This window comes from Lepisosteus platostomus, chromosome 9 (assembly GCF_059453375.1).
Source record: "Lepisosteus platostomus isolate fLepPlt1 chromosome 9, fLepPlt1.hap1, whole genome shotgun sequence".
Classification (NCBI taxonomy): Eukaryota; Metazoa; Chordata; class Actinopteri; order Semionotiformes; family Lepisosteidae; genus Lepisosteus; species Lepisosteus platostomus.
The window spans coordinates 48434542-48448373 of NC_142619.1; the positions used below are offsets into that span (position 1 = coordinate 48434542).

The 13832-nt window shown below is 34.1% G+C and overlaps 1 protein-coding gene across 4 annotated transcripts in view; it reads left to right on the top strand.

The window, feature by feature from the left end:
- The window catches only part of sfmbt2 (Scm like with four mbt domains 2), an 87177-nt gene that overhangs the window by 51966 nt on the left and 21379 nt on the right, over nt 1-13832 (top strand). For all 4 annotated transcript variants that reach the window (XM_088645367.1, XM_088645370.1, XM_088645369.1 and 1 more), the window contains 4 exons: nt 2030-2131; nt 6374-6521; nt 6897-6979; nt 9582-9708. In XM_088645367.1, coding sequence (XP_088501493.1) covers nt 2030-2131; nt 6374-6521; nt 6897-6979; nt 9582-9708 — 460 coding nt within the window. The remainder of the gene's footprint in view (nt 1-2029; nt 2132-6373; nt 6522-6896; nt 6980-9581; nt 9709-13832) is intronic.

Consider the following 13832-nt stretch of genomic DNA (forward strand, 5'->3'; position numbering starts at 1 on the left):
ATTCATCAACAGCATTATCTGTAAGCCATGTTTTGGAAATGTGGGATGCAAATGTATAATGTTTGCATGTCATTCAAAAAGACTTACTAAATGTTCCTTTTATTTTTTGGGATTACTATACACAATATGATTTACCAGAGTGTGATTTACCAGATCTGTTCATTTATCATTACTTTTTTATCATTAGTTTATCCCATTAGCTTAATTGCATTTTTCTAGTTTTCCTAAAAAAATAATGAATGGAAATACGTTCTTGAAGAATTCTAGTACCTCAGTAAATTGTGACTCCAAGGAGAAACCACACCGAGATAAATTAACAATCTAATCCAGATCCTCCTCAGCAGCTGTGCTTTTTCTTTCCCCTGACATACCACGAGTCAACTTTTTGACATTACCACAAACTGGTTACATCTGTACATCAAACACCTGCACTGTTGCCCATTATCAGTGGCAGTTAACATCATCATTCGCTCATCTACTGAGAGGGCATTTAGCTTTTATTCTAGACTAGCCTCAGTGCACTGGGTAGCCAAGGTGAATGTAATGTAGTTTTCTCATTTTTTTACATTTATTTTCTGGTATATACAGTATATATAAACAGTGTTAATGTTTTTTCATGATCCTTATAGAAAGTAAGACTTGTCGCCAGTGAACCTTGTTTAGCCACAGCCTTTCAATTCACAATTGCATGCCCAAATGGAGGTGACACTCTAGTGACAGTGGTGAAAACTGCTGTCATTCAGTTATTAAGGATTTTCACTAACTCGTTTTGTGGGTAACATATGGAGTGCTTGTTTCTAATCACAAGGAAAAAAAAACATTGCTCTGATTTTATGATCACTTAGTGTTTTGGTTTATCCTGCCATTTCTGGGAAGGGAAAATTATTTAGTATTCAGTTTGTGTTTGCAGAAGACACTTCAGAAAGAAACAGTCTGGATCAGAGAATATAGCACACGGTAATGTCAGTGAAGTGAGACAACATCTCTGGGGTCCTTGAGCAGATTTCAAGCCATTCATCAAGAACACAACACCGAAACATAAAGAAAAGAGGTGTAAATACAGCAATTAGAAGGCTGTATGCAATCATGTCAGTGTTGAGCTAATGCTAATTAAAGCCTTCCTTTACATTTCAGTAGAATGTATACTCACTAATTATGCAAATTAATTTGGGTATTCAGTAGAAATGCCTACACTTTATAAACATCATGTTTTTATGCAGTTAATCCAAAATAAATTGCTAATATATAGCATTTGAATAAAAGCCAAGTGATTTAAGGGAAATTATATTCTTTAAACATATTTATCATCATGTCAGTTTTCCCATGCTTCAGTTCAGATGTGCCTTCTTAATTTCGTTTCATTTACACAGAGTCTCTCAAGGAGTTAAAACTCACTGAACTGGTGGAACCAGCAAATCAAGGAGACATTTCATGGAATATTTGCATTGATTATCACAATGTACAACATTTGTAGCTTCATTTAACCTGTATTGGTACAGCTTTTCTGCTGAACCAGGAAGATAAACAGAATAGTACTGTATGCTTTGTTTTAAAAACTCAAAATAGTGCAATTCCATAATAATGCACATGATATTAGTTATGCTGTGTTCTTATTTATTCTGTTTTTGAAAAGAATACTAAAAATGGGTTTCCAAAAAAATGTTATACGTTATAATCAACCAGTATGTTATACAACCAAACAAAAAATATTGCCTTGCAGTATAAGCTAAACTCTATGCAGAAAATGTATTGTAAAGTGAAAATAATACTTTCATGTAAAATTTAAAAACCCAAAGCAATAAACTATAACAAATATAATGTATTCTATTTCATGGGATATGATGCATTAAGACAAATTACTCTTAAAATAAATCATCAGCAGAGATTGTTTTCTTAATAGGTCATTACTAAGTGACCCAATACATAATTATGCAAATAATATTAAAATAATAATTAATACAATTCCAAACAAAAGTGGTTTTGTTTAAAAATATTGAACAAAAACTATTATATTGATTTGACTTTCCAGGATCACGCCGACCTGTGTGCCCACTCCTTCAAGACTGGGATGAAGCTGGAGATGGTGGACCCTGAGGAGCCCTTTCACATCCGCCCAGTGACCGTGACCAAGGTGAGCAAGGAGCATGCATTTACACCAGCTACTTACCCCAGTGAGCAATCCGTCCTGTACTGTTAAAAAAACGTCTTTATAGCCGAAAACAAATCATTTCATGAACCTGCTTCTTTATTTAAATAATTCTGGCAGCCTGGCTTAAACAAATCATTAATTGTCTTCCTGATGTGAACATCTTCGTCAGCAGGGAGAGGGACCCATCCAGTAATATCAGAGCTTGACTGAATCATCAGAGGTGAACAGAGATAGGGAAATAACTCTGTAGGAATTAACATGCCAGGGAATTGCAGCTTCATTGATGTTAACTGTCTGTATAATACATTATATACCATATATTATTATATTTAGCCTGAAAAGCATAACAATCAAGAGAACGTTGTAATTAGGGCAGAAGGTCTACGTACAGTAGTTCAGGTGGGTAGCTGCGTCAGCATGCGTAGGCTGCAAAGGATCAAGTAATAGGTTTATTCCATGCTGAAAAAAAGAAGAAAGAGAACACAACATTTCGGCCGTGGAGCCTTCTTCAGGTGAGCTACTGTAGGTATGTTGTAATTATTTTGGTAAAACCATAATTGAATTAAACTTGTGCCCTAGTTGTACATAATGTATCTTATGTATTATGAAAAAAAGATTCCTGATAAGGGTAATTCCTAAGAATATTCTTGGTTAATGGAATCAATTAATAAACATTTCAGAACATAGCAAGTGAGGAACTCTTAAACCTACAGCATTTTTGTAAGTAAAGAATGAAGATTTATTATGCCCATTTGTTTCACAGCACTGAAAATGGCACTTCTAAAAGGAAAAACATTTGGTTGCATCAAAATGTTTGAAAATTCACAGATTGGATTTGTTTTCATTCCTTGCTTGATTGCTTCAGATTGCCCAGTACAAACAAAGGGTTATTTTTAGTGAGATGGTGCCACAGTGTATAAGTTATCAGCAGCGAATCGAGTGTAGCACAATACAAAATAATACCCTCCTTGATAACAAAATGTGATGTACAGCCGTTAACAGCATAGGAACAGGCAACTCTATTGAATTCTGAAGACTGGGTTACCGAAAGATTAGTAGGGGTTGGAGGATAATTTTCACAGCTTAACAGTATCTTGGCTTTCAAAATAATCCATGTTTGCTTGTTCAGTGTCCAGAGACCTTTATTGTATTTGATCTGATGATCTTTTTTTGTTTGATAATAATCCACATAGGAATTTGAAAAAATACTTTCTACAATGAAATTGAAAAGCATAAAACAGAGAAATATTGTATGCATATCAATACCTATAACCAGATACCATCCTTGATTTCAGCTGTCTTAAAGATAATTATAATCAACAAAATGCTTTCATTTAAACCAACATGTAGAAACCACATAATCTATTAGCTGCACATTATTTTGAGACAAAGTGGTGTTAAACAGATAATCCCAATCTATGAAATAAATTTTCATTTAAATCTTTTAAACATAATCTTTTTTATTTTGAAGTTAAAATTGAATCTTTATTTTTGATCAACTGTTGTCAGCTGTTCCATGTAAAAGAAATGTTTTGAAAAGTGTTTTGCAATGATAGTCATCATTTACCATTAAGTTTTTGAGTGTTTCCTGGAAATTGTGTCTGTATGATGAAGTAAAAAGCTGTTTTTAGAACAATTTTTGAGACTGAGTCAGCCTCTGTGATGTACTGTAGCACTTAAAGCAAAATAAGATCTAAAAGAATCAGTGAATATGCTTGTTTTGTATGCCCAGGGGTGCTCGAACATATCTGAATTGCATGAAAAACATCGAACTGCTGTCTGGTGAATTCTATAGATTTGTTTTCTTGTACCTATTTTTGTTGTTCCTTTCTGTTATAACGTAGAGGTTTCAAATGGATTTGGAAGGAGTGGTGTAATTAAAATGCAGACACTTTCCTATGATGAGATAGCTTTTGCTTGTACAGGCATTACATACTGTTATTATCCTAGAGACCAGCTTAAAAATATATATATATATAATTGTTGTTTATGTTTACCCTTAGGTTATGTCAAGTCTTGTTTTTAAAATTTATTTACTGACCCTGAAGGTTGAATGCCTTTTTCAAGAATCTTATAAAGCAACTCTCCAGAAATAAATTAACACAAATATTCAGCTGAGATGAAGCTAAATGATTTTTTGTCTCTGGAAAATGACATTGTTTTCACTATCTTTGTATATATCAGTGTCTTTTAAAATGAAAGAAAACAGTGAAAAAAAGGCTAGTATAACAGAATAGAATAGAACAATGTAAATTTCCTTCATTCTTGCAATGAAATTGTGTGAACATTTTGTGCAGCTGTGTTCAGTACATAATGCTGATTTCATGATCTGTTTAGTTATTTTTGTCATTTTGCATGCTTTTGTATGATCTTTCATTTGATTCTGCAACAAGCCATTACTGTACCAGGCAAAAAATGTATTTTTTTTAAATCTGTTCTTGCTTAGCTTTTATGAGTGTAAAAGAAATTAGATTTCCCTTTTCTTTGTTATTGTCTCGTTTCTGTTGTGTACCCTAGCAGAGACAATGTCAATAGAGAGAAAAAAGATGTACTGTATAGGACTTCTCAGCAGATTTAGTGTTAAGGTTGTGACCAAAATACAAAATTCCTTTAAGAGCTGTTAAAAGGTTGTATATAGTGCAATTAAGGCTACAGAGTTTGTGTACAATTGAAAATAAAACTATGGCAGGTTCTTATTTAAAGTACACAGCCCTCCATATTAAACTCAATAGAACAGTTAGACAAATATCCGCCTCTTTGTTGAAAAGGTATTGAATCTAATTTATTTTTTCTAATGATTATTTTGTAATTATAGTGCATTGTGAATGGTTCTATCATATCTAAACCAATCAAGTTAAACAGCGAAATAATTCAAGCACTCTTCATGTGGTAAAGAATGATGGCAGCAGCACTGAGAATTATTCAAAATGGTCACTATATTAAACTCCAAAAAAACTTTTTAAAATGGTTAAACAATGTACAGTATATCACTTTGCAGTCAGTACCTTAATATGCGTATTGCTGACTGTCAGAGCAAAAGGGCAAGCTGACAAAATGGTGATGACACAGAAAGATTTTATTTATTTTTTTTAAATGGTGTGACTCAACAGGATTACAGATTTGTTTTATTACGCTCCATTGCTAATATTGAATGTGATTCTGAAAAAAAATACCAATCAAGTGTATTACCTCCACCTCTTTTTCACTGGGGAGAAGCTAGACAGGAAAGAAAATAGATGCATTTACAGAATCTTGATGTTAAAGCAAATTGTATTTCAGCACTGCTCAGTTACTCTTAGTTCCCACTCTGGACCCCAAGATCTGATGGAACACTCTGGAACAGCCCAATTTACTACATAAAAGTTACTAAATTTACTATTAATAAACTTAAAACAAGTTTAGCATTTTTGCCATCACAAAACAGCCTCATCTTCATTTCCAAAAAGTAAAAAAATATACACTTGTGTTTATTCTTTAAATGGTGGTCTCTTTGAGATAGAGAAAACCTCATTTAGGTTCAGCTCTTTTATTGTGCTTTATTGAAGTGTGTGATCTTGGCGATTGCCTGCTTTTTCTTAGTATTTTAATAAACAATTTCAAGTCTTTAATATGTTTGAATAAATGTATAAAGATGCGTTGCTTCTTTCTCTTAGCAATCACTTTGCTGTAGATAGACACATATATGCTATATTTTTTTTTAATTGTACACCTTTAAAGCTGGCTTTGCATACTGTATCATAATACCATAATATATACATACAGTATAGCTGGTGCTAATGAAGACAATAGTGAAGCCAATTTGAGATTTTTGTTATTTGACAGCATGAACTATTGGTTTTGTGCATATATGAGGACCATTAAAGCACATAAGCCCTACAGCTTATTCTTATAATTGTAAAGACACATCGAAGAAAGTTATGTTTCGTCCAGAACATACCTTTTTCTAGTAAACTTACAATTTCTATAAGTGCCTTCTTACAGTTCACATAAAGGTGTCCCGTCCAGGATAGACCCAGCCTTGTGCCCGCTGCTTGCCTAGATAGGCTCTGGCTCCCCTGTCACCCTGAATCTGAAGAAGCGGTTGGAAAATGGATCTTTTTAATTGCAGATAATTGGACTAAACTGACATATCTTATGAATGAGAATGTTAACAGTTAAGAGTGAATTACAGTCCTTTGTATACTCCAAAAAGTAATTTTTCTTATGTTCTCTGTTTTCTTTCAGGTTTATAATGACATTTATTTCCAGGTGACTGTGGATAATTTGGGTGCTGAAGCAGCACTCAGTGCACTAGTTTGCCACGCAGAGTCTCCAGGGATCCTTCCTGTTCAGTGGTGCCTTAAAAATGGGGTAAACCTCACACATCCAAAAGGTTTGTGTAAAAAAAGTATAACTGTACATTCATCTTCATTTTCCACTTTGGGTTTAGCTGTGCAACACATAGCAAATTACTGTATGATAATGGATGGTTAGCCCACAGTGGACAATTAGGCCCGCAGCATATTCAATACTAGAAGTAGCATAAATAATGAATAAATGTGCAAGTCTGAGTCATTTGTTGGCAGCTTTATTAATACTTTTAAGAATAGATTTTCATTTTTGGCATGTCATGTTTCTAATAACATGTTTAAATAAACAGTCCTTGTATTGCAGCTCTCAAGAACAATAATTATTGTTTCTATTAGGAGGGAAATCCTCTTTCCAGAATATTGGAGTCATTTTCTTTTGTTTTATTAATACCATACAGGGTACCTCAACCAAGATTTTGACTGGGCAGATTATCTGAAGCAGTGTGGTACAGAGGCTGCTCCTGATCTTTGTTTTAGAAATGTAAGTTTTTTTGTGTGTATTTTTCTTGTTGTTGCTACAGTATTTTGGTAAACTATGAACTTGAGCTGTGCAGGTCCTTTCTGAAAATGCTTAATGCTGAAGCCAAATGAAAAGCCAAACCCGTCAAAGTTGGCCACCCTGTGGCGAGTGCCTGTTCCACTCATGGTGAACATGTCCCTTAAAGATCATGAATAGAACAGTCAGCTGTGCTTGTTGCTTGTCTATTCATTAACTTAAAACAGTCTGCATTAAAGCAGAAAAATATACGTTCAGAATTATGATGTCAAAATATACAGCGTCCCTAATATGTAGATTTGAGTAAAATAAGTGCTAATTTCATTATCTGTTGTTTCTGTTATGTTCAGCTTAAACTACAGAGGACTGGGCACTTCTTTTGCAACCCTTTCTTTTTTTATCCTAGAACTGTAAAACTAATAGCAGAAATTGGTTTATTTGTCTCCAGTGAGCAATGTTATATCAAAAGTGACTTAAAACTGTTGTGGTTTTTGTTGTTAAGATTTTGAGATAGCAGAAATATGTTTTATGTATCTTTTTTAATCTTTAGAAAATTAAATGAAAAACAGTGGAATTTGAAACTGTTCTAAAAACGTACATAGTTCCCCTTAACAAAATTGAAAGTGAATATAAAATTTCTTATTCCATTACAAGAAGGTGTAGTATTATCTACTGGAGCCCTACAGTCTTTACTTCTGCTACTGACAATTGTAAGGGTTTTGATCACAGTAGCTACAGTACATCAGTTATTCAGGCATGACTACTTTTTTATTTTCTCGCAAACTTACAGTATATATGGAATGTAAATATTTTAAAGAAACATCTACTTTTTGCATTAAGTATACTGGGGCCATGTTATGAAATTAAATATTCCAAATATAAAATGAAAATAAAAAGAAAAATATATATTTGAAAATTGTCTGATTTATTATTTCCTTTTTTACAAAGATGCTGTACCAGATGTGCTCCAACAATTACTCAGGCACAAACAGAAAAACGAGTGCATCAGACACTGTACAGCTAAATAAAGACAGTATCTGCAGTAACTCAGAAAAACAGAATGAGGGAGAGGTTTTTCAGTTAGCTGTGTTGCTAGGGAGCAGTTCTTCATCAGCACTGTTAAACATTAAGATAACATTAGCTTTTGTGAGACAAAAATAAAATGCCTCCAGGGGTCAGAATTCTTTTTCTGCAGCAACGTTCGATCAGATGGGTCCAAATTACCTTGATTGCGAGAATGATGACGTGGCAGAAACTAATAAAGGAGGACTGTTTGTTTGCCTGGCAAGAAACTTGGGCGCATCAGTCTTGATGTTTATATTGTACAGTAGGTGCAGCTTGAGGTGCTGACAAACAAGCTAACAGAAAGCATCGTGAATGGGGGAATGCACAGGTGTCAGTTGAGAAGTGAAATTATAAGGGGGAATGTTTCTATTCCAGAAACATCAGATTCCAAATGTCAGTTCCGATTGGGTCGTTAAATGTTTGAGTACATCTGCTATCCAGTACGTTCTTTGCCAAAAAAAACTCTTGCGGAGGATTTTCTGTATTATTAATTTACAACGTGTCTGAATGTATGATATAAAAACACGGCTTTTACAATATAGAAGAAATTAAGAATCAAATGATTGCCTGAATCGTTGTACAAACAATCATTGATTGAAATAAATGAGGCAAATGCCAAGAATTTCTGTTTGAACATTGATCGTTTATAGATTCACCCTCAGGTACAAACGGCAAAATCATTAATGGCTCAGGCAAGAGGCTGCTGTGCATTACAGTACAGCTTTTGTATCTGAAGGAGCATGTAATTGTTCTCATTTTTTTCAGATGAGTTTTCACTAGTGGGTAGTTCCACTTTAAGATTTTTTGAGTCATGTCCTAATATAACTGTATGTAAAAAGACATATTGTAAAGTTTAACAGATTGCATTCTAATTTTGAGAGATGGACTATTTTTCTTTTAGAGTTGGCAGGTTAAGTACTTGCATTATATATCAGAAAAGGCTTTGCTATTAAACACCTTAACAACATCAATAGTTTTTTTTCTTATAATCTGTAAATGTATGTTTTTATAGATTGTGATTCTGGTAATATTTTCTTTTGTACATTTTCTGTCCTCAACATTTTCTGACATGATTTACTTTTAACTAGTTTCGCTTAAGAAATTGTATAGAAATATAACAGTACAAAGATAAGAAGATCAGCTGCTTTACTCTTTTTACTTGCATTTAACATACTTTCATGCAAGAACTATATAATGCACTTTTATAATGTTTACTTGTTTACTTCCCAGAAACTGACAAATTGAGTTTTTTTCAGTGTGACTGCTGTATATTGCAAAATATCAATCTAAAAGATTTAGTAACTAATTTCATCTAACAGGTTTATGTTGAAAATGGGCTGACACTGAACAGTATGGTACAAACAGTTGGCAAAAGGTGTCAGAATGTCCAAAAGTTATTTGACTATTATTTAATTGCTTTCAATAATCACATTACCCAGTCAGACATTTCTGTTTTAAATTAAAAAAAAAAAAACGTAAAAACAAATTCTTGAGAACTGAGGTCTTTCTTTTTCTTTTGCAGACATCAGTTAGTCGAGGTTTCACCAAAAACATGAAGCTTGAGGCTGTTAACCCCATGAAGCCTTCTGAAATCTGTGTTGCATCAATCACCAAAGTGAAAGGCAGATTAATGTGGCTACATGTAGAAGGTGAGTTCTCTCAGGCATCCACCATGAAAGAGTCTATTAACATCTGAAATATTATGAATGCATTTTAAAAATAATCCTTTAATACCTGAGCAGAAAAAATGTAATTCATAATGCGAATCTCCTATTATTATTATTATTATTATTATTATTATTATTATTATTATTATTATTATTATTATTATTATTAATATTATTAATATTATTATGGAGCAGAAGATGAAGAATGAGCTCACTATAATTTGAACAAGTCTGAATATTTTCTTCTTTCAACAAGTCTTCTTTCATATCATGTGAAGTCTCCCCTTAGTTAAACAAAAACATAAAAAGTAAACTATGGTCATACTGTAGCCCCTGGCCATAAACTGTAAAACACTGCTGTCTTTTTAACCCTACATTTTTCTTATAGCTTCTTCACATAAAAGGGTCCTGCAAGCTACAGATTTGATCAAATCAAACTACTGATCTACATTCAGTAGCTTTTTCTTACGTATCAATGTACAAGTTGCTGTTAAAAGGCAGTTTTAGTATCTTGGTTTAAGAATTGTTTAGTTTTTATGTTTATGTGGGAAGGGTTTGTCCATGGTTCTTAAGAAGAGTACCCCTTCTTCTCCGCTGATTCTATTATTCAGTGATTCCTTTTGGTCTGTTTGCGAGAATGAATGAATGGCTGGCATTACCTCTGCCAAAAAAATCTGGACGCTGGGAATATAAAATCTCTGAATTCGTCCAAAACGTCAATGGGCTCTTTCCTTTCTTGACATTGAGGTGCTGGAGATTCACTGCCTGGGTCCAGGGGGTCTGGGAGAGGACTGCAGTCCTGGGAAATAGCTGCTGACACTATTAAAGTACTATTTAATTCATCATCATCTTCCAGTCTTTGATGTACAGCGTGGTGAAAAGCATGTACACCCCCTTAAGATTTTATGGTTTAAAATCTTCACGTTCACCAGATTTGACCTTCACCTAATTCTCACCAAGTCATAATGGTGGATGAAACTAATTTGACAAATAACAAAAAATTCGACTTCTGTCTTTTTAAAAAAAAAATCATGCAATATCTTTTTGTGGAAAAGTCAATGCGTCCTCAGTTCTACCATCTCAATTAAAAGGATATGTAGAATCAGATGCTCCAAAAGATGCAAATGATTAGTGAATCATGAGAAAGGGCTTCCACCTGGCTATAAAAGCAGGTACTTAGTTTTTCTCCACACTGTAGACTGTCAGGACTCCTTTGTGGGATGGTATGGGGTGGGAGGAGATTTGAGAGAAACTGTAATTGTTGTATTATAGTAGTTCAGGTGGGTAGCTGCGTCAGCATGCGTAGGCTGCAAAGGAACAAGTAATAGGTTTATTCCATGCTGAAAAGAGAAGAAAGAAAACACAACGTTTCGTCCGTGGAGCCTTCTTTGTGTGTGAGGCTCTTGTGTTAGTCCTCTTATTACTGGTGTGAGGTTTTCATCTAATTCCGTAAACAACAGAATGGTGCTTTTTCAGACTAATCAAAATAATTGATGCCATTGGTACTACAGAACAGATTTGATTTTCTGAGTTAAAGACAAACTCAAAATTGAGTTAATTTTTTTCATGTTTGTTTTGAATGATGGTTTTATTTTTACCTGTCATTTTAAATAGGCAATAAGATGTATACATAGTTCCCAGAGTACTCTTTTGTTTTCCCCATGAAGGGTATTATTTCTTAATTTGTTTTGTGTGGAAGTATAGAAATGTCAAAGCTATTTAATGTCAGAAGAAGTCTTCTCCTGCCTTTCTCAGTTTCAGATGCCTGTGTGTTATTTGTGAACATTATTATATGAAATAAATGGCAAAGTGGTTTCATGACATTGTTGATTTTATTTAGCATTCAAATTAACATTAAGATAGACTTACATTTTCATGCTGTTTCATGATCTCTTTCAGGGTCTAGGTCTCACAAAATGGGATCATCAGTACAGTCGTGGTCAGCCTTGACTAATGCCAAAAATAAATTGAAACTTGTATCTACCAGCAAATTACAAATTACAAAACAGATGCCTGATGACAGCTTTTCACTGATTAGAAGGAAGTCCCTGAGTAGAAAAGAAATAATAGTTTTGATTTAGTGTAACCTAAGTTATGTTTGATAACCTTACAAAGGAATTTTTTTTTTCTTATAAAATATACTTTATTCGGAAAAAAACACATCTCAAAAAGAAAACATCTCACACAGTAACACTCCACAAATTCAAACAACGGCGGAACGGCGGTGATTGTCCGTTATCAATCCATTACAAAGGAATAGCAGATCCTCCCTTGTGGTTACCAACTGTTATATATACTTTGTGGTGTCAAAGACTGAAAGTGGGCCATTTGAGCTGGTGTACTTTTGTAGATGGTGGGTATGAGTGATGACACCCCTTCCTTCATGTACTAAAGAACTGCTTCTGCAACAGGACAGCTTTCATTTTAAGCTCATTATTCTACACATTAAAAAGTAAATAGCCCCTAAAATTCAGTCTTATTGAACATTTACATTTTATTTTGCTTCACTTCAGCCCTAAAGAGTTCATATATACTGTAGCTATTCATATAATTTTAAATATTAATAATGAAATACTAAAAGTTATTTGTTACTTACCAGGATCCCTAAATGATTAAATATGATTTGATAATTTTCGTTGGGAAAAAATGCATTCTGAAGGGCAATTTTAAAGGATTTATAAATGTACAGTAAACATGTGCCTGTCATTTCAGAGGCCTCCTGACATCTAACGTGTATGCAACTAATCAAATTACACAGCCATTCAGAATAATGTATGTGCTTGGAAATGAAGCAACACACTGCAACATTGTAATAAATGTACAGCTTCCTAGCTGAACTGCTAGGAAGGAATTCTTTGCTTCATTTATCCAATATTTGACATGATTTGGTCCTTCCAGAAAGAGTAGGTGACTGTAGATTCAGAAATGATAGGTGCGTATTAACATTTAGAAATCATTTAAAGTGGTCCTCTGAAATGCCCTTTTTTAAAACAATTTAAAAATCATCTTAAATAATTTGGGAATTCTAACATATAAATAAGAGTATTTGAGATTGGTTGATGTTTGTAAACCATTTAAGTCTCTGTTGTTTGTGTATCCATCCTCCTGTTATTTCACAGCTAGGCCGGTTTCAAGGCATGTGCTTTTTGGATTTTTTTTTTATTTCCAGGAACTATGCAGTTTCCCTTAATTACCTCAGACCATGTGACAATGTGACTTGTGAACTTTGCTCAAGGGGTTGTGTTGCTGGTGAAAGACTAGAATCTGAAAGAAAAAAAGCTTCAGTGTCACACTGCCTGATGAAAGTCAACACTCTGTGATGGCAGTATTGTGTTCCCTTATAGCCCTTCGACACAAAAAGCCAGGCATCCAGTTCCACATTTTACTGAAATCACTACAGTTTGGCCAAGACTTGGATGGTATTCAGTAGGAACAATAGACCTTCTCTACTTTTTCCATGCTCGGGTTTTTGTGCATGAATCCCAGCAATTCTCTTCTTAATGTCAATTTGTGAGAATTCATGCAAAAGTGCTTTCAGATTTCTCATTTTGAAACCCGTTTTACACACTGGGTATGGTTAGAATTTCCCTCCATGATCTAATGCTGCACAGAAATGAGAACGTGTAAGTGCTGTAAGCGTATCAAAGGTCGTTGGTACACAATGACAACACGGAAGAAAGGAAGCCAGAGCATGACAATCTGTTCCTTTGCAGAGCACTTTTTGGTTGTTCTGTAAAGTGAAGTTCAGTTGCACTATAGCAATTTTATGTTATGTTTCTATATCTAGAAATATTTGTGAACTACAGAAGTGTGCCTAGACATGGTTTCTTTAAAATATAGTTCTGTAACGAAATCCTGTAGCTTCTGCACCTTAAGCATAAAAAGATGTAATGTATCCCTGATGTGTTGGTGTTTGATCCTCTGAGTAGAGTTTCTGTCTCAGAAGATCAGATTGTATGCAACACAGAACTGCTGCTTAACGTGTTCAACCTTTGACATGATTCTTGCTTAGGAAGGATGTTTGAGGTTACTTTTGTAAATGACAGGTAAGCGGGGATAGAATAACCTCAGTTGTGAGTTCAGTGTGACTTAGCAGCTCAGAGAGA